General features: G+C 53.5%; 2 protein-coding genes across 2 annotated transcripts in view; one reads left to right on the top strand and one right to left on the bottom strand.

Annotated features, from left to right (window-relative positions):
- Nucleotides 1–4,845, top strand: part of KMO (kynurenine 3-monooxygenase (kynurenine 3-hydroxylase)) — a 9,826-nt gene extending 4,981 nt beyond the window's left edge. Inside the window, exons 7-15 of the mRNA XM_010014296.1 lie at nt 426–591; nt 1,041–1,112; nt 1,582–1,703; nt 3,210–3,357; nt 3,815–3,872; nt 3,960–4,042; nt 4,283–4,384; nt 4,469–4,528; nt 4,678–4,845. Of these exons, the coding sequence (XP_010012598.1) occupies nt 426–591; nt 1,041–1,112; nt 1,582–1,703; nt 3,210–3,357; nt 3,815–3,872; nt 3,960–4,042; nt 4,283–4,384; nt 4,469–4,528; nt 4,678–4,845 (979 nt within the window). The remainder of the gene's footprint in view (nt 1–425; nt 592–1,040; nt 1,113–1,581; nt 1,704–3,209; nt 3,358–3,814; nt 3,873–3,959; nt 4,043–4,282; nt 4,385–4,468; nt 4,529–4,677) is intronic.
- A 2,130-nt stretch (nt 4,846–6,975) lies between these two features.
- Nucleotides 6,976–13,640, bottom strand: ITGB2 (integrin, beta 2 (complement component 3 receptor 3 and 4 subunit)). The gene is made up of 15 exons (XM_010014297.1): nt 13,577–13,640; nt 12,902–12,990; nt 12,456–12,639; nt 11,758–11,928; nt 11,316–11,557; nt 10,936–11,091; nt 10,638–10,733; nt 10,411–10,500; nt 9,939–10,076; nt 9,540–9,724; nt 8,565–8,809; nt 7,907–8,126; nt 7,557–7,762; nt 7,307–7,473; nt 6,976–7,041 (listed from the first exon to the last, which is right to left on the bottom strand). The coding sequence occupies exons 1-15, from the start codon at nt 13,638–13,640 to the stop codon at nt 6,976–6,978; spliced, it is 2,319 nt and encodes a 772-aa protein (XP_010012599.1).
- Between the last annotated feature and the right edge of the window lie 7,073 nt (nt 13,641–20,713).

The raw sequence follows: 20,713 nt of genomic DNA on the forward strand, positions 1-20,713 counted from the left end.
GTGGGGAGACTCCCCGCCCTGACCTGCTGCTCATGCTCTGGGGGTGCAGCCCAGCACACGGGGAGGGGGTTTCTGGGCTCAAGCACACACTGAAGCCGGGTCATGGGCAGCTTTTCATCAATGACCTGGTTTCATAGCTGTGTTCGTGCCTGGGGATGTAGCTCTATGGAAGAGCAACACTGAGCCAGCAGCGCCTGTTGCGTTCTTGTGCAGATGTGGCAGAGTCGTTCCTTTGACAACCTGTAGGATACTTCTTTATCCCAATGCTGAGCTTCCCAGTCAGTGAAGCCAATCCCCCTTTACAAGATTTATAATGCTGGAGGTGACCTTGGCATTTTGCAAAAGGCAGAACCGCTGTGCCCCAGCAGTGCTGAGCTGGCCTGGAATCACAGCAGCATTGATCCAAGGGGCTTTCTTGCTTTTAGATCTGACCAGCAATGCTTGGAAGTGGCATACGATCTCATCGTGGGATGCGATGGAGCCTTCTCAACAGTCAGAAAGCAGTTCATGAGGCAAACGCGTTTTAACTACAGTCATGAGTACATTCCTCACGGGTATATGGAGCTGAGCATCCCTGCCAAGGATGGAGATGTAAGTGTGCCTGTCCCAGGGGCTGCTCCCCTCTCATGTTGGCTCTGCTACAGCAACTCTAGAGAAACTAATCTCTCACCTGCAGCTCAGCCAAGGGATTAAAACTTCCCTAGGAGAAGGCAGAAAACTCCTCCTGTTCTAGTGATGGGGCCCATGTCTTGGCACCCTGCTCCAGAGTGGTTAAGTCTAGCTCTGAGAGGTCCTGGGAATATAGGAATGTGTCTGTGAGCACCTCAGCGACTGCAAACTGGCAGACTTTTGCCCATCTTTCCTACCTTTTCCTCTTATTCTTGTTCTGTCTCCTGGAAGCATCAGGTTCCAGAAAGGGGCCCTATGGATATTGGCATGAAAGATGGCACCTGGTGTGCTGGTGTGGAGGGAAACCAGAGGCTGGGCTGGGGAAGCTGAGCAGGGCAGGGACACATTGGGCTATTTTCCTTCTATTTCAGTTTGCCATGGAACCAAACTACCTCCATATCTGGCCGAGAAACACCTTCATGATGATTGCGCTGCCCAACATGGTGATAACCCGTGGCCATGCTCCTATGGGGCATGGGATGGAGTTTTGGGGATAAACTAGTTGTGGTGGCAGGGGCTGGGAGGGATGACAAGGTGCCAGGAGGGATCTCCAGATCCCTTGGGTCTTGGGAGGGGTGCAGGACAGGACCCCCAGAGCCGGCCCTGCCTCCCAGCACCAAGCAGGTACCTGTGCACCTCTCTCTGCTATGCACCCGAGTCCACCCAAACCCCCAAAACCAGCTCTCTGAATGCTATAAACTAAATATGGGAGCACCAGGGCAGTGTGCCAGACCCATGGTGGCCCTCACACACTGCCTGCTCCTGCCTCCCCATTGCCTGTCCCCAGGGTGTGCAAGCCCACTGTGGGACATGGGGTGTGATTGTTGGGTGACAGGCTGGGCACTGGGCTGCTGCTCCAGGTGCTCTCCACGGCCTCTGGGCTTCTTTGTGACCTCCCTCCCTGGCTAACAGGACAAGTCATTTACCTGCACACTCTTCATGCCCTTTGAGGAATTTGAGAAGCTCACAACGGGAGAGCAAGTGCTGGGGTTTTTCCAGACCTACTTCCCAGATGCCATACCCCTCATTGGAGAGTAAGTGTTCCCGTCTGCCCTTCCCACCCATCAGCACAGTGCTGTGAAGCCAGGGGATACATCCCCACCCAGCCTTAGGGTCCTGGTGATGGGGTGGTGAATGCTGTTGAGGTGGATCCCCATGGCCTGTAGGTTCACATTGTGTCTGAACTGCAGGCTCAGCAGCAGGACACAGACCTGTCCCATTTTAATGAATTTAACCTGCCAGAGGGGAGACTGAGATGAGCTCTGAGGCAGAAGCTCTTCCCTGTGAGGGTGCTGAGACGCTGGCACAGGGTGCCCAGAGAAGCTGTGGCTGCCCCATCCCTGGCAGTGTTCAAGGCCAGGTTGGACACAGGGGCTTGGAGCAATCTGCTCTAGTGAAAGGTGTCCCTGCCTGTGGCAGGGGGTTGGAGCTGGATGAGTTTAAGGTCCCTTCCAACACAATCCAGTCTATGATCCCACTGTGGTTTCTGATGGAGTCACACTGAAGCCCTGCTCTGTTGCTTGGAGGCACAGCCCAGGCCTGGCCACTGTGGGAGCAAAAAGCAAATCATCTCCCACTGCTTTCATATTGCTGTGCAAGGATCTGAACTCAAGGGATGGCTTAGCTGTTCATAACATGGGGTTTGGGCGTTGGAAGTGGGTGAGCACAGTGGCTCACAGCGAGGGTTACCAGCAGCATGGAGGTGGTCTGGCTGTTCAGACAGCTGCTTGTGCCAGTGTTGAGGTTTTAGCTAGCAGATGGAAGAGCTGGATTTGGGCTCTGCTGAGTAAACAAAGGCTGGCTCTTGCTGACTGTGATAAACATCCAGGCTGTGAGACACAAGAGTGCCCAGCAGCAGTGGGGACCCTCTCACTGCTGGACCAATGGCACCATGGCAGCATCATGGAGCCAGAGCATCCCGCTCCTCCTGGCAGTCCTGGTGGCATTGGTGGCCAAACCCAGCCTTTCCAGCACATGTCCTAATGGACTTGGCTCAGTTCAGCATGTCCTCATTGCCCTGCAAAGAGGGAAGCCTCCCAAACTGATACAATGGGTCTCGGCTGTGTTAGGCAGTTTCCTTTCCTCTTAAAGAAGACTGTATCCTTAGAAACTCGGATATCCTCCAGGATATGTGACTGACATCCGCCACTGCCCACTGTGATAGGACTGAGATGTCAATGACACTCACTCATGGTCAAGTTGTGTGAAGAGCTTAAAACCTACAGACAAAATACTTGGTCTGTAGTGAGAAGTTAATGAAATAAGTTTTCTGGCTTCCACCTTTTTCCCAGCACAAATAGCCTAGTGAATAGGCTTGGGTTTTGCATCCCAATGCTGACATTGCCCTGCCTTCCTGAGCTTGGATGTGGCATTACATTTACATCCATGGCAGGACAGAGCCTTGGGTGATGTGCTCTAGTGGAAGGTATCCCTGCCTTGGTCTTAAGGTCCTTTCCAACCCAAACCATTCTATGATTCTATGACTTGCTGCTCTTGTCTCTTTGATCCCACAAGTGAAGTATCTATTGTTTTACCTGAAGGCAACAGCTGAAGCAGGATTACTTTTTGCTGCCAGCCCAGGCCATGATATCTGTGAAGTGCTCTTCCTACCACCTTGGCTCCCAGTGTGTGCTGATGGGAGATGCTGCCCATGCTGTCGTGCCCTTCTATGGACAGGGCATGAATGCAGTAAGTTCACTTATGTCACTTGGGTCCCCACTCTTTTCACACAGAAATGCCTGGTTTTAGAGTGTAGCTCCATAGAGTTCCTGGGCTGGCCTGTCCCGCAGTCTGATGTCCTCTGCATTGGCAGGTATTGAGCTCCCCACCATGCACTTGCCTGCTCACTAGGACCTGGTTTTTCTCCAGGGAGGAGAAGGGATGGGGAGGTTTTGCCACCTTGCCATGGGGCAGAGGACTGGATGGAAGTGGGGTCCAGCAAGGCAGTCCCAGGCTGCTGGGAAAGGCAACCCCTTGGATCTCTCTGCAAGACCTCTGGCAGAGTGGCCTGGAGTCAGGCTCCTGCTCTGAAGCTGTGGTCAGTGAGAGCCTGCATGTGCAAACACCTACACTAGCTAAGCACATGTGAGAGCACTTGTGAATGCGTGGTCTCTTCTGCCTATTCACCCTCTAATCTTCTTCCCAGGGCTTTGAGGATTGTCTGGTCTTTGATGAATTAATGGACCAGTTCCATAATGACCTTGGTGAGTGAGGAGAGCAAGAGCAGAGGAGGATCCCCACTGGATGCTCTGCTAAGGAGCTGCCCATGAGCTGTTGCTTTCTTCTCCCAGGTGCCTGCCTCCCTGAGTTCTCCAGGCTGAGGGTGCCAGATGACCATGCCATCTCGGATTTAGCCATGTACAACTACGTAGAGGTAGGCAAGCTACACCTAGACTTGTGGCTCTGTGAGCCATGCACACGGTGACGCTCTTGTCCTAACAGAGTGCACAAAGCGGGCAGGGTCTCTGGCAAGACTCTGGTTGGGTCCTCATGTGGCAGACTCGAGCATAAGAGCTCCTTGGGAATGCCCCTGGGGCTGGGAGGCTCTGCTCTCTGCAGGCAGCACAACAGCTTGCAGAGATGCCCTGCAAAGGGGTGACTGTTGGTGTCACAGATGCGCGAACACGTGAATTCAACGTGGTTCATCTTCCGAAAGCACGTAGACAACTTCCTCCATGCCCTCATGCCTTCCACCATCGTCCCGCTGTACACCATGGTAAGGCCAGCGCTGCCTGAGCTGCCACCACCTCCTCCTGTGGCTGGCTTTGAGGTGGTGACGGGCTCCTGCCAACCCTCCCAGGTGACCTTCACCAGAATTCGCTACCACGAGGCAATTCAGCGCTGGAAGTGGCAGGAAAAGGTCGGTCAGTGGTGGTGCCGGTCCTTCCTCCCCATGCCATGACCCTCCCGAGCATCCTGCTTTGGTGGTGGGGTAGGTGTGAAGAATTTGCTGCCACAGGTTAGGAGCAAACCTCTGGGTGATGCTGGGGTTTCTCTTTGCACTTGCAGATAATTAATCGAGGGCTCTTTGTCCTCGGGGCAGCAGGACTGGGGGGCACCTACCTCCTCATAAAGCGGCTGTCTCGGGACTTGGGCTTCTGCATGGAAAACTTGTGGGGCTGGTCCCGTTATCTGAAGAATACTGGAAATGTTCCCTTTGGCATACAAGTGGCTTAAATATAAGGGGACGTCCTGGTCATAATAAAAGTGAAGGTATGGATGTTGTTGCTTTGGCATATGGCCTTGCAGGTCCTGCAGCCCCTCTGCCTCCTGCTCCCTTGGGAGAGGTGGTGCTCCTCTTGGTGAGAGGAGCCCATCAGGGCACAGAGTGCCCAGAGAGCATCTAGAGGGGTTCAGATGTGTCTGCCTCATCTCAGCTTTGTCTCAGGTGATGTGGTGTGTCATGGGCTGAGTGTGCATTTTGTGGGCAGTAAGAGGGGGACTCTTCATCACGGACTGTGGTGATAGCACGAGGGGTGATGGGTTCAAACTGAAACAAGGGAAGTTCAGTTAGATATAAGGCAGAAGTTCTTCCCTGTGAGGGTGCTGAGGTGCTGGCACAGGATGCCCAGAGAAGCTGTGGCTGCCCCATCCCTGGCAGTGTTCAAGGCCACGTTGGACACCGGGGCTTGGAGCAACCTGCTCTAGTGGAAGGTGTCCCTGCCCGTGGCAGTGGGTTGGAACTGGATGAGCTTTAAGGTCCTTTCCAAACCAATCCATTCTGGGATTCCATGATTCTGACTGTGTCCCCTCCCAGCCAGCAGAACAGCCACTTGAACTGGTCAAGGTGTCCCACACCATACTGCTGATTTGCATGTGCTCTAGCACATATACTTCTGTCTAACACAGTGACTGATCATAGTTCTTTTGGAAAAAGCCTGGATCTAATTTTCTCCAGTTGTCCCCCAAAGCATGTATATGGCTGTGCTTGTTCTGCACACGCTACACCAGCACTAAAACCTGTGGCTGCTGGCACGTGGTCAGTCTCTTCACATTCAAGTAACAGCCTCTGCCTGGGTTCCAGCAATGGGCATTGCATCCAAGACCTGGTCTGCATCATTTTTGGTTTGCAGAGGATGTAGATGGCAAATGAATGTAGAAGACAGTTTGTTTCTCTGGCCAGCATCTTTGCCAGGCACAATATCTATGGGTGGGAGGTGCTGGCAGCAATGAGGGGGTTTTGCTGTAGTTTCTCCAATGAACACTGCAGTTGATGCCCTTGCACCTGATTCTTAGTAGGACAGATGTATTTATATATTAGTTTTTTATTAACATTAAACCTCTTCAGAGAGCAAATGAAGATGGGACACAACACAGCTGTATGCAAATTATTCCCAAACTTAAAGAAAATATGGAATTGTACCGCTATTTCACAGGAATGACCCCCCCAGTGTAAGAGCAATTAGCTGCTGTGCAAGTACTGAGCTGCAGATTCTCTGGGTCTTTCACACAACTGGCCCTCAGCGTGACTGATGTACTCATAGAGCAGGGAAAAGATCTCACCCTGTGGCCAAACTCGGACACTTTCATGTGCTCAGCACCCATGTTTCATAGTTCAAACAGTTGCTCCTTTGAGTCCTTGTGATGCAGAGGGCTCAAGGCCTGGCAGAGGTAAGCCAAGCTTGCAGGAGTCCAAGCAGAACCTTGTCCGAGGTAGGTCTGACAGGGGAGCAACACGAGATCCAGTGCATGTTGCCCAGCTGCTCTTCACGTCTGGGTACAGGTGCTCGCTGGTCCTTAGGGCCCATCACCTCACTGAAGCCTCCAGAGCAGACCACCAGCCTGCAGGACCCTCCATGTCCAACTCAGTAGTGAGTGCTTCAGACACTAGTGCAAACACAGTGCTGGGGACCAGCACAGCAGAGGAAGGCATGGAGCAGTGTGGGAACAGATCCTACTAGAGCTTAAGGGAAATGACAGGTTTGTAATTCCAGCTCCAAATCAGTGCTGGAAGCACTCTGTGCACTTGGCTGGTTTTGGAGTCAAAAGTCCTGCCAGAGAGTAAAGGTCATCAAGAGCTGAGAGAGGCAGTAACCAGGTACGGGAGCCGTTGCGTGTGCCCGCTGGTGGGACCTGCTCTGCAGTCCCATCAATAGCAAAGCTGTGTCTGTTCCCTTCTCCCAGCTCCACTAACCCAGCTGCACTAGGGCACAGGCATGGCGCAGCCCCTCGGCCAGTGCCTGATGTGCTGATGGCCTCTTGGAAGAAGGGAACAAACTAACAGGATAAAGAAGAGGAGGTCTGAGATTCCTTAGCTTGGCATTTCCTTATTTCAGAGTGGGTGCCAGTGCTGCCGGGTGCTCAGCTTCATTGGTCATTGAACCTGGGGTTCACGACTGTGGTTGTGGCACTCTTGAAGAGGGGGTTATCAGCCTGGAGGGAGAAAGGTGAGAGGCTCAGGTTGTTGGTGGAGTGTTGCCCATCCCACCCACATCCCAACCTCAACAATGCAGACAGCATTGGCAGAAGAGCCCGCAGGCTGCTTCAGCACCCTGTGAAACCATCCAGTCTGTGCCACTGGCCAGTGGGGAGGGTTCAGGTCTACCATGGCTACTTCTGGAGAGGATGTCCCAGATGTCCCAACTGCATGAACCCGAGCGCCCTGGCACACCCCACCAGTACAGATGGGCTCTCTTACATCGTTCCACTTGGCCTTGGACTTCTCTTTTTCGAACCGGCGGTATTCCCGGCGGTCAAACAGTTCCATCAGGAGCCGCCAGATCAGCAGAAGCACCAGGCCGATGAGGGCCACGCCGGCCACGGTGCTACCCACAATCAGCGCGATGTTGGGAGGCTTTGGGCACTCTGTGGGGCAGGCAAATGGTGTCTGACTGCAGCCTCTGGTGAGGCCACTGTGCAGAGGGGCAGGAGCAGCAGGGCTGGGGTACCTTTATCAGGATCCACAGAGACGGTGTATATCTCCTTGCCATCCTCCTGGACCATGCGGAAGGAGATCCAGCAGTTTTGGGAGTCCTTCTCCCTGCACTGCCTGCTCTCCCCTGTCACATTATTGACCACACGGATGTTGGGGCAGGCCTGGGAGCAGTTCTTCTCAAAGGGGCCACTCTCAGAGGCCTTGCACTCCACGCAGGAGCTGCAAAACAGGTCGCCACAGCTCACCTCTGCAGGGACAAGACTCTCACCCTGGCTTTGGCCACGGCTGGGCTCTGCACAAGCACAGCTCTCCTGTGCCTTCCTCCCCAACACCCCTTATGCCATCCCCATGTGCATCACTCACACGTATTTGGCACAGGGCGAGGGGCAGCTGGGGCACTCCTGGCAGAGGGGTGGCTGGTATCCCCCCCAGCACTGGCAGCGGTTGCAGTGGCAGGTCCCGCGGTGGCTGCACTCATTGCCATGCTGGTTCAAGCAGCCTTCTGTTGACTTCTTGCACTGGCAGGCGCTGCCCTGGTACTCAGGAGTGCACTTGCACTCCCCACAGTCACAATTGCCCCGCTCTGCAGGGGAATACTTTTCAGATATGACCAGGATCCTACAGAGAACCAGGTCCCCCTCCCTCTGCCCATGCTTGGAAAGCGTCACCCACCCTGCACTCTCCATTGTACCCTCAATGGGATGGTTGAGAATGTCCTACAGGCTCGTGTGATGGGACCCATGACTCCCAAACATACCCATTTGGGCTTTGGCAGGGAAATCAGCACCTGTTGGAATAGGGTGCCCAAAAGCGATGAATGCCCCATCCCTGGCAGTGTTCAAGGCCACGTTGGACACAGGAGCTTGGAGCAACCTGCTCTAGTGGAAGGTGTCCCTGCCCATGGCAGAGGGTTGGAACTGGGTGAGTTTTAAGGTCCCTTCCAACCCAAACCATTCCATGGTTCTGTGGTTTAATCTTTCCAAGCAGCACCCCAGTGGAGAACCCATCACAGCCACATCACCTTTGCCACCACAGGGAAGGCCGTTGTGGAACTCGCAGTTGACGTTGTCGCACTCACAGAAGGTGCCATAGATCTGCTTGTTGGGCACGTCGCTGGTGTGGCAGAGGCACTGCCCGCACACACAGTCCCCCAGCCCCGAGCAGAGGACTGAGCTGTTGTCCCGCCGGCAGCTGCCCTCCAACTCCTTGCTGCTCTTGCCTTTCGTGTCACACTCGCAGTTCTTCCCTGTGTAGCCTGAATTGCAGCTGCCATCAAAGGAGAGGAGCGAGCCCACGTGAGCGGCCACAAGAAATGATGTGGGGCATGTGCAGGGCCCAGACCTCAGCCAAAGTGGAGCAAATATGGGGCAGCCTCACCAAAACCCAACCGTGGCATGTCAGTGCTACTCCATGCTGGAGCAGGGTGGCTGACTGGGAGGAAACATCAGAAACACTGCTTTTTCCCCCAAGTCCTATTTACAACACCCAACAGTTGTCTGGAAATTATTGTTATACTTTTCATTTCCAAAGCCTTGCCAAGGAGATCTGAGTATTTCCTGAGGAAATCCAGTCTTCTTTCCTCCCCATTACCAAGGGGTTAGGAAGTGCCCTTAAAGATCTGCGTGAACTGCACCCAGGAGTGGGATTTTGAGCGATGTCCACAGAGACCTGTCTCTGCTCACTGGGTGGTTTGGTGGATGGGGGGATAGTTGAACAGATGGGTACATAGCTGGATAGATGAGTGGATGGTTGGATGGATAGGTGGATAGATGGATGAGTGGTGGGTGTGTGGGTGCCCTTAGAAAAGCAGCAGAGGCTCCATCAACAGGAAAGAGTCATTGTGGCCCCCATCTCTCTGAATATAATACACCTCTCTCAATAAGAAAACTGGTGCAAAGCTGCAGAGGCAAGACCTGGGCTTGGCCTGACAGCCCCCTGCAGCAGCTCCCCAGCCCTGGCAGCATTTGGAACAGTGTTCTGTGTGGAGAGCACATACCTGCAGATGCCACAGACAATGCTGCCCTGGCCACTGCAGGCGGCTGGGTCGGGCTGCTCATTGCAGTTGCAGTCACACTTGCTCTCCACGTGGACCGTGAGGGTGTCTGTGAAGCCCAGGGGTCGGATCGTGAAGGACTGGCCTTTGATGCACTCTTTGGCTGTAACCTTCACTCTGAAGGTGACCTAGAAAGTGCAGAGTGAGAAAGGGAAGGGCCAAAGGCCATCAAAGCAGCTTCAGCAACCAGAGGTTGCTGAATCCCGCAGCATTTTGGACATTCTTGGCATTAAATTAATGCGACCGGGAGGCTTGGAACAAGAGGCTGGATTCCTGTTGTTAAACAGGATGGGCATCTGGGACCTGCTGGTTGCAGGGTGTTCCCTGCACAGGAGCATGTACCTCTTCGTTGATCTTGATGTTGTCACACTGCCCTCTTGCTTTGTCCGTGCTTGTGCTTTTAGTGCATAAGGAGTCATATTTGACATCAAGGGTGTCTGGAAGGGTGGAGTGGTCCAGGATGATCAGTGAGGAGAGGTTCTGTGGGGAAATGGTGGTGCAAGTGCCATCAGTCCGAAAAGAGACCAAAGCAAGGGAAGGGAGTGTGGAGTTGCAGGGCAGGGTTTCCCTCCAGCCTAGGAGGTAGGGGCAGGGAGCACTCCACCCTGGGCTCTCAGCTGCCTGGGATGGTTCTGGAGAGGCAGGTAATAGCATTGAAGAGGTGGCAACCTCTTGCTTGCTGTGGGCAGAGGGACTCAGCATGTCTTATATTCAAAGCCCTGGTCCCAGCTGCTGTCCTCTCACAGTGAGGACACACAATGGAAGCCTTTCCTTGCTCTGGGATGGATGAAACACAGCCACCTCTAGCACTTACGTTGTAGGCCACCTGGATGAGTTCAATGATGTTGCTGGAGTCCTCGTTCAGCTCTCCCACTGCCGACTTTGGGATCATCTCACTGAGTTTCTGCAGACAGAGAGCAAAGAGGTGAGTGGTCTCCCTGTGCTGATGGCGGAGCATGGAGGTACCACAGCAACAGAAGGACATGCAGAGCTGCTTTTGTCCTCTTCGGGAGGCAACTGGACCATCTGAAGTCTCCTTACCTTGTAAACATCCACCACCTTACTGGTGACAGCAAAAATGGGCTGAATGTTGTTTTCAGCAAGTTTCTGCACCAGCTGGCCAACAGATGGGTAGTCCTAGGAAGGGAGAGGGATGCCACACTCAGCACGATCTGCCCCACCAACAGAAGGGTGGACAGTTTGGGTTTTGCAGCCCAAATGATGGTGGTTATGGTGACATTGTGGTCTCAGCAACAGGCTTTTTGTGTGACATTATTTATCCTGCCCGAGGGAGCAGGGCTGAGGGTGCAGAGCTGCTGACCATTGGCCTGGTACTTACAAACTCATTGCTTTTCTTGTACATGTTGTCCTCCAAGTGGCACTGACCGTCGTTGGGGGTCAGGATGGCTGCAAGCTTGCCATCCCCAGCGAAGTGGAAGCCATCATCAGTGGCATACACCAGCAAGCGGGTCACGTTGCGCCAGCCAATCAAGTCCTGCAAGTGGCATGAAGACCTGTCCCTGAGCAGAGCTGGGAGGACATGGTATGGCCCTGACCATGTACCATCAGCCACACTATGGGCATGTGGGAGGTAGGTTACAGGAGATCTGCTGTCTTGTAACCCCCAAAGTAACCTGCCCCACTGCTAAATCAAGACTTGGACATGATGAGCTTCCAGAGCCCAGCTGGAAAGGGGAAGAGCACGGGTCACAGACTCACCCCACACACTGCTGCCTGCATCATGGCATCCAGCCCCCCCTCAGGTGCATCCAGGTTTCCTGAGATGAACTGCTTCCCCACTTCGCTCTCGAACTTCTCAGCATCATCGGTCAGTGAGAGGATGTGCTTGAAGGCGAAGGGAGGTTGGCACTGCTTGTCCTTGTAGGGGCAGGGGTTCTTTAGCTTCTCGGGGTGCGTGTTCACAAAGGGCAGCACAGTCTTGTCCACAAAGGAGCCAAACCCTAGGGCATCCAAGACTGCAGCGTCAGGGGCAGCAGGGACCAGCAGGCATGGACAGTCTGCTGGCTCCCATGTCCACATCCCGTGCCCTGGCATGCTCTCCAGCCTGGCAGAGGATGGGTCACACTGCCTGCAGCCTGCATCCCACTCCACGGCTCTTCCCAACAGCAAACAGCCCTTCAAGGATTGGAGACAGGCTCACCTATGCGGCGAGAAGAGGTGGTGCTCTCCAGCGCCCTAAGCAGCTCCCCTCCCAGCTTCTTCACCTTCTCCAGGTCATCCAGCATGGAGTAGGAAAGGTCCATGAGGTAGTAGAGATCAATGGGGTACCCCATGGCACGGCGGAATTTCACCTCGAATACAGCAGGCTGCCCTGCAAGACAGGGATGCAGGATCATCCACTGTGCTGGAGCTCACATCCCACCCCGGCACCCCCCTCCTGCTGGGATCCTCCTTGGTTGCTGAAGAGAAGGGGAGGAAATGTGGGCTGTGAGGTGGGGAAAAGAAATACAAAGGAGGAATAGGAAAGGAAAATAAAAGGAAAGGAAAACGAAAAAAAAAGGAAAGGGAAAAGAGAAAGAAAAGGAAGGGAAAAGAAAGGGAAAGGGGGAAGGAAAAAGAAGGGGAAAGGAAGGGGGAAGGAAAAAGAAGGGGAAAGGAAGGGGGAAGGAAAAAGAAGGGGAAAGGAAGGGGAAAGGGGAAAGGAAGGGGAAAGGGGGAAGGAAGGGGAAAGGGGAAAGGAAGGGGAAAGGGGGAAGGAAAAAGAAAAGGGGAAAGGAAAGCAAATGGGAAAGAGAAAGGAGGGGAAAGGAAAAGAGACACAGAAAGGAGGAGGAAATGTGGTCCCGGCTGAGGCTGGGGATGAGCAGAAGGGCACTGGGAATGCCAGGGAGGCTGTACCTATCCTCAGTTTCAGGTGCACCTCCTGGGGAGTGAGTTGTATGTCGCTGCTCAAGGAGCTGTTCTGCGTGGTTGTAATGTCGTTCACTGGGAACACGATGTCGCTGCTCGGGCACCCCCTCTGCAGCAGCTGCTCCACGGTGTCGCAGCGGATGGAGTCTGGCTCGCCGGCTTTCGTGAAGCTCTGCGTGTTGCAGCATCAGCAGGGAACAAAACCAGAGGAGCAGGAGGTCAGCGGGCTCCTTACCAAATGACCTACCTCCCAAACCACATCTCCACAGAGAAAGGAAGGTCAAAGGGACCTGCCCGTCAGATCCCCATCCACCAGGTAAGACATGAAGCTCTCCCACCATGCAACCCACCCCTCCACTGCAGGCAGAGCTGGGTGTGCAGGGTGACATCTCACTGCCACAGAGCTGACCACACCAGAGGCTACACAGACCTACCAGCTTCTTGCACCAGGCACAGCCAGGACCAGACTGGATGCAGTCCTTGCACATCCCCACCTTGATCTTGGGGCATTCCATGGCAAAGGCTGAAACAGAGAGAAGATGGAGTTGGTGTGGGGGGCATTTGGGCAAGGCTGGTCTGTAGTAGCAGAGCCAGATGACACCCAGCACAGGGCACCCATGTTGTCCTGAGCAAACCGTGCCTATAAAACCCACACTGGAGGCTCTGGCAGGGTCCTCACCTGCTTTGGTGTCCCTCAGCTGGACTAAATGACACAGGGGAGATTGAGATGAGATCTGAGGCAGAAGCTCTTCCCTGGGAGGGTGCTGAGGCGCTGACACAGGGTGCCCAGAGAAGTTGTGGCTGCCCCATCCCTGGCAGTGTTCAAGGCCAGGTTGGACACAGGGGCTTGGAGCAACCTGCTCTAGTGGAAGGTGCCCCTGCCCATGGCAGGGGGTTGGAACTGGACAATCTTTAACTTCTCTTCCAACCCAAACTATTCTACGATTCCATGATTCTAGGTCGAGTTAAGTTCATATCCTGGGAAATACAGGATCTGGTGCTTGCATGCCTCTCAATGCCATGTTCCTGCTGCTGTTGGGCAGCATTTGGGTTCCTCCCCTATTTTGCTGCTGGGAGGAAGGCAGCGAGGAAGCGTAGGGTGGGCTCACCTGTGGTCAGCAGCAGCAGCACCCAGGTCACCATCGACAGCTGGAGGCAGCGGTCACAAGACATCTTCTGCAAGAGAAGCAGCGCATCCCTGTGACCACCTTGTGCACAGTAGCTGCAGGGAAGGGAACCGTGAACCCTACAGAAAGTGGCTGCAGAGGATAGTGACCCCAGGAGGACATTCCACCAGTGTTTCAGAGCATGAGAGAGACCCTGTTCTTCACAAGTACGTTGTCACAGTGCTTGTCCCAGCTGCTCATACTACTCGGTTCTTGCCCTAAAGCACAGCTCCTGAACCCAGAAAATTTGTGCTACTCATGAAGTTGGTTAAGTCACTCTTGGGAAGCAATATGCCAGTGTTCTTGCTGTGGTGCCAATGAGATCATGTTCATTAACACTGCCATTTCTCTTAACACCTTCCCCCCAGAACAACCCTGGAGCAAAACCCAGCCTTGCAACACGGATGCACAAGGGGAAGTGACAAAAGAGGAATCTGTTAAAAGAAGAAAAAGGAATAACAAAGCCTAAAGAAACAACAAACATTGTCCTTATTTAGCAATATTAGACACAACATCGAAAAACCAGGTCATCGGTTTTGAAATAGCCCTGTATGAGTAAACAACCACTCTCTGGCTCCTGCCAACTTCTTCATATGCCATCCCCCATCCTGTGGACCTACTGAATTAACAGCTCAGTAAGAACGGGAATGAGAAAACAGGGAAACTCCAAAAGACACTGAGACATCTGGATGTCCTTTCTTAGCTCATCGGCCTCTGTAAGATACCAGACAACAAAGGATCATAGAATTAACCATGTTGGAAAAGACCTTCGAGATCATCAAGTCCAACCATTACCTCAGCACTGCCAAGACCAGCACTAAACCATGTCACTGAGGGTCTCATCTAGAATCATAGAATCATAGATCAGTCTTGAAAGAAGGTCTGGTCTCCTCCCAAGGGCAGAAAGGTCTAGGTAGGCCAATGGGTGTCATTTCGGTGAGGTTTGGTGGCCAGGTGTAGTATGGAGTTGGAGACGTGGCAGGACCGCTAAGGCTGGTTGCCACCATTGCTTATGGCTGGGGCCATGTGGATGTGAAGGTTTGCAGCCTTGGGGAACCCACTGTGTCCTGGAGCCTGTCCAGCATTGCTCCAGCAGCCTTGTCCTACTCCACAGCTCCACAGGCAGCAAGAGGTGCCTCTGTAATCGCCTGGTCAAACCCTCACAGTGATGTGGCCCAGAAGCTCACCCTGCTGAGTCTGACCCAAGACACCACATGATGGGTGGACAGAGCCCTTCATCACAAAGACACCCTCCACAAGTACCTCCCCTCTACCACCTTGGCAAGAGTTTTAAGGGCATCGTTTACCTTCCCAGCTGCACCATCCCTATCTGTGTTATACACTCCTGATGAGCTTAGCTGGCCCCACATTTGTGTCACCTTCAAATCGTGCCAGCACTGTGTGAGCTTGCAGACAATGGGTAAAAACTCTTAAAGTAAAAAAAGAAACAAAATAAAAGGCCTTAACTTAAGAGTAAAGGCTCTTATCAAGGCAGGGTGGACACTAGATCCTTGTTGGACCCTCCTGGATGCACCTTGCTAGACAATGACTTTTCCCAAATGTGCCTAATTAGGCTCCAGCTCTTCTACAAGCTGTAAGTTCCCAGACAGGCTGTGGGGACCAAACCTGCAGGTGGATGAGCTCCTGCCATCCCACCTGCCCAGTGTTCCCAAGTGTTTAATTCCTGCTGCCATGCCAAGGTGTAGGGCAGCGATGGTGTGGACCAAGGCTCATCTTATAAAATAGAATCATAAGATCCCAGCCCGGTTTGGGTTGAAAGGGACCTTAAAGCTCATCCAGTTCCAACCCCTGCCATGGGCAGGGACACCTTCCACTAGAGCAGGTTGCTCCAAGCCCCTGTGTCCAACCTGGCCTTGAACACTGCCAGGGATGGGGCAAGTTTCCAATAGGAACTTGATTTAAGAAATCACTCAAACCCCAGAAATAAAGTGGAAACCTCCACATAAGCCAGCTCTGGCTCCTGTTGAGTTTTGTAATGCAGGGTGCATGTTGTTGGCTGGATTTGGTTGCCTTTCTAAACCCCAAAGTCGTTTCTTTCTCTTGTTGCAAGAAGGTAAACCACACAGCCTGGTAGTAGTGGTGAGCAGCAGAAGAAACCTCACCACTTCTTTCCTTTTGCTGTGGAGGGAAATTGCTCACTGGTATGTGGGTGGCTGAGCATATATGTGACGTAGGGTGACCTTCAAAGAGAGCAAATAGGGCTTCTGCTTTCGTCTGCCTCCTTATGGTGTTCAGGGCTGGAGAAAGCATGTTTTCACTCTGACTCTGCATTAGCAGGGCCCACACATAGGCCTCAGCAGCATTTTCTCCAACTGTCTTGATGGGGACTCCTCTCCTGGATGTGCTCTGCCTGAGATGCTGGGTTTTCTCCCTCTTTTTCATGTATCGAGGCAAGCAGAGGGATGCACATAGTCCATCCTTCTGCCCTGGTGTGAAGAAGCAGAACTGCGGAGCTTTACTTCACTCCAGGCTGGGGATGGAGGTGCTGAGACTGAGCACCCCAGCTAAGGACAGGGCATGGTGCTACCAGGCTCTGGTACCTGGCCAGGGCTGCATGGTGGCATGGGGGGAGAAGGGTCCTCCTTGGCCCTGAGCTCTGATCTTTGTGTCACATGCCTTGGGCAGCTTGGGACTGGCTCTGCTCCACCAGGAGTCCTCTGCAGAAGCCACCAGGGTTTTCCACCTGTGGAGCATCTCTCACTTGCTGTATATTATATACTTGGCATGGCTCAGGCAGGGTAAGGTTCTCCTGAAGGGTCTGTGACAAAGAAAATGTGAAGGCAGCCTCAAGGGAAGGTGCTGAACATCCAGTGGGATGGAGCACACTGCTGCACAGCATGGAGCAGAGAGTTGGGATGTATAAAGAGGGCTGAAGGGGAAGTGTGGATGTTAGTGGCAATCCTGTTGCTGTAAATGAGTGTTCAACAGCAGAGACAGGTCTTGCAGTCTGTTAGCCACAACCCCCTTCTGTGCTTTGCTAAACATCTGTTTTCCTGTACAATGGGAGGATGCACTCTCATGCCCAGTATCCCAGGACTTCTGGGGCATTTAGAGCTGCTGGAGCGAGGCCACGAAGATGCTGTGAGGGCTGGAGCAGCTCTGCTCTGGAGCCAGGCTGAGAGAGCTGGGCTGGGGCAGCCTGGAGAAGAGAAGGCTCCTGAAGGGGACACCTTAGAGCAGCTCCAGTGCCTAAAGGGGCTCCAGGAAACCTGGAGAGGGGCTTTGGACAAGGGCCTGTAGGGACAGGACAAGGGGAATGGCTTTAACGGGCCAGAGGGGAGACTGAGATGAGCTCTGAGGCAGAAGTTCTTCCCTGTGAGGGTGCTGAGGCGCTGGCACAGGGTGCCCAGAGAAGCTGTGGCTGCCCCATCCCTGGCAGTGTTCAAGGCCAGGTTGGACACAGGGGCTTGGAGCAACCTGCTCTAGTGGAAGGTGTCCCTGCCCGTGGCAGGGGGTTGGTGCAGGGTGAGCTTTGAGGTCCCTTCTAACACAAACCAGTCTGGGATTTTTAAGAGCAGAGAAGCCCTTTCTTGGGTCTCATCTCCAGTGGGTATCACCCTTTGGCTGATCCCAGTGGGGACGCTGTGACAGCTGCTGGGTTTGCAGAGATGCAGGACAGAGCCCTGGGCCTGAGCAGGGACCCAGATATCTGCCCAAGAGCACAGCCTGTCCCCTGGAGCTGGCAGAGCTCATGCTTCCTGAGAGCAAAGGAAGGATCTTCTATCACCACCAGCCCTGTGATGACCTGATTATGTCTGTCCCTGAGAAAATAATTCACCCGGCGCCACACTCTCTGGCGCTTAGATCGCCTGTGACAGAACAGCAGCAGGATAAGGACACAAAAAGTGCAAAACCAATGTGTGAAGCAGGATGTGAGAGCCATGACAGCAAAATGCACTGCTTAAAGCCTTCCCACACCTTGCAGGAGCCACACAGCAGCACCCACGCTGGCTGCAGGGTGCAACGCCTCTTCTTGTGTTCACACACTGCTTCCTGCCTGGCTGGGAGGACATGACCTGGGGCTGTGGTGTTGGAAAAAGCATCCAGTATAGATGCTAGGCTGCTTTCCTGGACCCCTGGGTTGTGCCTTGCATTCTGTCTGCATCCAAGAGCCATGGAGATCTTGGGAAGGACCTGCTCTCCCTGGGGTTAGCTTGCCTAAAGCCTCTGCTGCCTTCCCTACTGCTGCTTTCAATGGTTGTCAGCAGGGTATTTCATGTGTACAGCACACAGAGATGGAGGAGAGTAGCGAGGGTCTCATCCCTTCTCCTACCTCTTCTTGCATGCCCACAGGGGTGCAGGGACCTTCACTGCTGGTGGTGGCACCACACCAAGCCCCCCTCATGCCATGTCACCGCGCTGCTTCCCTCTTCCCCTCTGAGCTGTCACATCCTGCAGCTGATGGCAGGTGCCTTTATGGGATCCCACGAGGAAGAGGGACGGGAGAGGGATGGGAGAGGGATGGGAGAGGAACCAGGGCAGTCCCCAGCCCTGGTTCTCACCTGGTGCTGCTGGTGGGCACACAGGCAGCGCTGCTCTCCCCAGTGCCATGTGTGAGGGTGACAGCAGAGCACGCTGCACCCTCTCTGCTTGCTTTCCAGGCCAATGGGGTGGTGAGGAAGGAGTTGTTTGGGGTCTGCAGTTCCATGCTTAATCGTACCCCCAAAACCATTACAGCCCGGGGAAGCTGCCTTTGCAAAGGCTGTGTAAAGCAACGGCCACACCACGCTGAACTCCCAAAGCCCACCTAAGTAGCCAGAGGTTAGATCAGGAATTATCAACCAAATTCACTGGAAACTCTGAAAGCACCTTGTCGCCTGGCTGCCTCCCCCAGAGAAAGAAGGAACAGAAGCAAAGAAATGCAGATGCTGTACTTGCCTTGCATCAAGCCCTCTCCTCTGTCCTGTGCTTCAGCTGGGATAGGGATGGTCTCAGCTTCTCAAGCTTGGCTGGGAAAAGCAGGGGGGCACCGGGAGCTTGCAATGCACCCCGATCCTTCCTTCCTATTTCTGTTTCATAGTCAGCCGGGGCTGAAAGGAGGAAGTCAGAGCAGTGGCTGTGAGAGGGCGTGTTCCCCTCCAAAACCCAACCAACCCACACTTGCTCTGGCCAAAGCACTGTGAAAGCATCTTGCCCTGCAGTGGTGGGGCTCATCTGCCCCCAGAGCTGCACTGGGGTTCTGCAGCTCTCCTGCTTCACCTTGGACAGGGATCCTACCCAAAACCCATGCTTTTTGCCCCGCTTTTAACCTTTCACAAGCATGGTCCCCAGTGAGCAAATAAAACTGGTAGTGGGGGGAATGGCTTCCTTTGGGAGCTGGTTCCTGGGTGCAAAGAAGATGGGAAGCTGGCTCTCCTCACTGCTAGGGTGCTGAGGTCTCCTCGTTTGGCAGAGGATGATGGCACCGTTCATGCTGTGGCACAGCTCGTGGGGTTTTCTTTAAGCAGCCTTCAACTTGTGTTGTGCGGGCTGCAACAACTACTCCCAGCACACCTTAACAGCACTTCCCTAAGTAGAGAGGAACCAGCTACCTTAGGAGACGTACAGGATTGTAGTTTGGGGTGTTTTTTGAAGATAGTTAATGTGAATCTTTTCTTAACTGCTTTTTAGGTTCCCCTTCCAGCAGGCTAACATTGACTGACCGTGATGCATTGTAAGACGCTGATGCAGTTCACCGGCTGCTTGCCTTAGTTATGGAGCTGGGTTTCTTTTTGCAGCAGGCAGGCAATCACAGTGCTAGCAGCAAGTTTCTGAGCCCTCATGAATGCTCCATGGTTTAGGGGGTTTTGACAACAGGGCTCTGGCCTGGTTTTGTTGCAGCCAAGGTGCTGGTTGTAGCGAGAGACCACCACAGCAATTCTTGCAGGGGGATGGGGGTGTTGGAGCAGCTATCGCCTGCTGGCACAGCATAGAGTGCGGATGGAGCTGAGGACAACCCTGCCAGGAATCATAGAATGGTTTGGGTTGGAAGCATGTCTGCAGCTGGATGCTGCAATAAACCCCTAGCCCTGGAGTGGATGAAGCTGGGAAAACTGGTGGGGCTTCCCATAAGTGTTGCTGGTTGCAAGTCTGGGGGAAGGAAATGTGCTCGAGTGCAATGAGCTGTAGTAATTTTCCCTTTTGTATTGCATAAGGCCCTTATTGGGCTGCTCTTTTCTCTTCAATTATTTCATCAGGTTAGTCAAATCACTCTGCTCCCACCAGCCTAAGGTCAACAGAACGGGTGGGAGCCTCCTGAGCTGGAGCAGCAGGAGCAGAATGGGTACACCCCAGGTTCTTGAGGACCAAAGCTGAAGCTTGCTGGTGTACTCCCAGTTCCTCATGCTATCTTGCAGGTTTGGCCTTGAACGGATGTCCACAGCAAAGCACTATCCCTAATAATTCCCATAGAATCTTTAAAACATTGTGTGTGTTTCCCTGCCTCCAGCATACCAGTGCTTGGCATGACGGGTTAAATCATGCATATTTACTACATTACTACTACATTTACTAGTATTAGCCAATGAGTAGTTACTCTTACACTCTGTCCATGCTTTCACAACTGCACGTGCAACAAGATATCCAAGCAGAAGCAAGCCAGGGCTGGAGCAAACAGCATTAGGGTGCCTTTCACCCCCTCCCTCATGTGTGTGGAAAGGTGCAGCTACGGCTGAGGCTGTTTTGTGAGGGGTCTCCACCTGGTCCATCCATGACTGCACGGTCCAACATGTGCTTTGGGCCCACAGGGGCTGGTCAGGTCTTTTCTAGTGTTCTAAATATAGAAATAACTTCTGGCAGTGTGTTTCAGAGTGCATGTTTTGTCCTGCCATGGCATCTTGGTCTCTGGTTAGGGCTGCTGAGAGGCCTCAGCTCTTTCAGGGGCTTTCACCAGTCTTTAACTGTCTTGCAGAGCCCCCAGGCTTAATCCAAGCACACCAAGTGACACCCTCCAGCTGTTTCCAGGAGCTACTGGAGGCATGAAGGTGATTAATCTCTGGGTTGCCCACCAAAGCAACCACTGTCATTTAAAATGCCACCATTACGCTTCAGAGTTAACAGCTACAGAGTGGGCTGGCTGGG

This window comes from Nestor notabilis, unplaced genomic scaffold (assembly GCF_000696875.1).
Source record: "Nestor notabilis isolate BGI_N333 unplaced genomic scaffold, ASM69687v1 scaffold12935, whole genome shotgun sequence".
Lineage (NCBI taxonomy): Eukaryota > Metazoa > Chordata > Aves > Psittaciformes > Psittacidae > Nestor > Nestor notabilis.

Bases quoted from the DNA above. Each gene is read 5' to 3' on its own strand.
- ITGB2 (XM_010014297.1), bottom strand. From the start codon at position 13,640: ATGTCTTGTGACCGCTGCCTCCAGCTGTCGATGGTGACCTGGGTGCTG. The intron at 11,558-11,757 runs GTGAGCCTGTCT...TGGATGCCCTAG, and splicing joins CACCTCTTCTCGCCGCATAG to GGTTTGGCTCCTTTGTGGAC. The intron at 8,127-8,564 runs GTGATGTGGCTG...ATTCCCCTGCAG, and splicing joins CCTTCCCTGTGGTGGCAAAG to AGCGGGGCAATTGTGACTGT.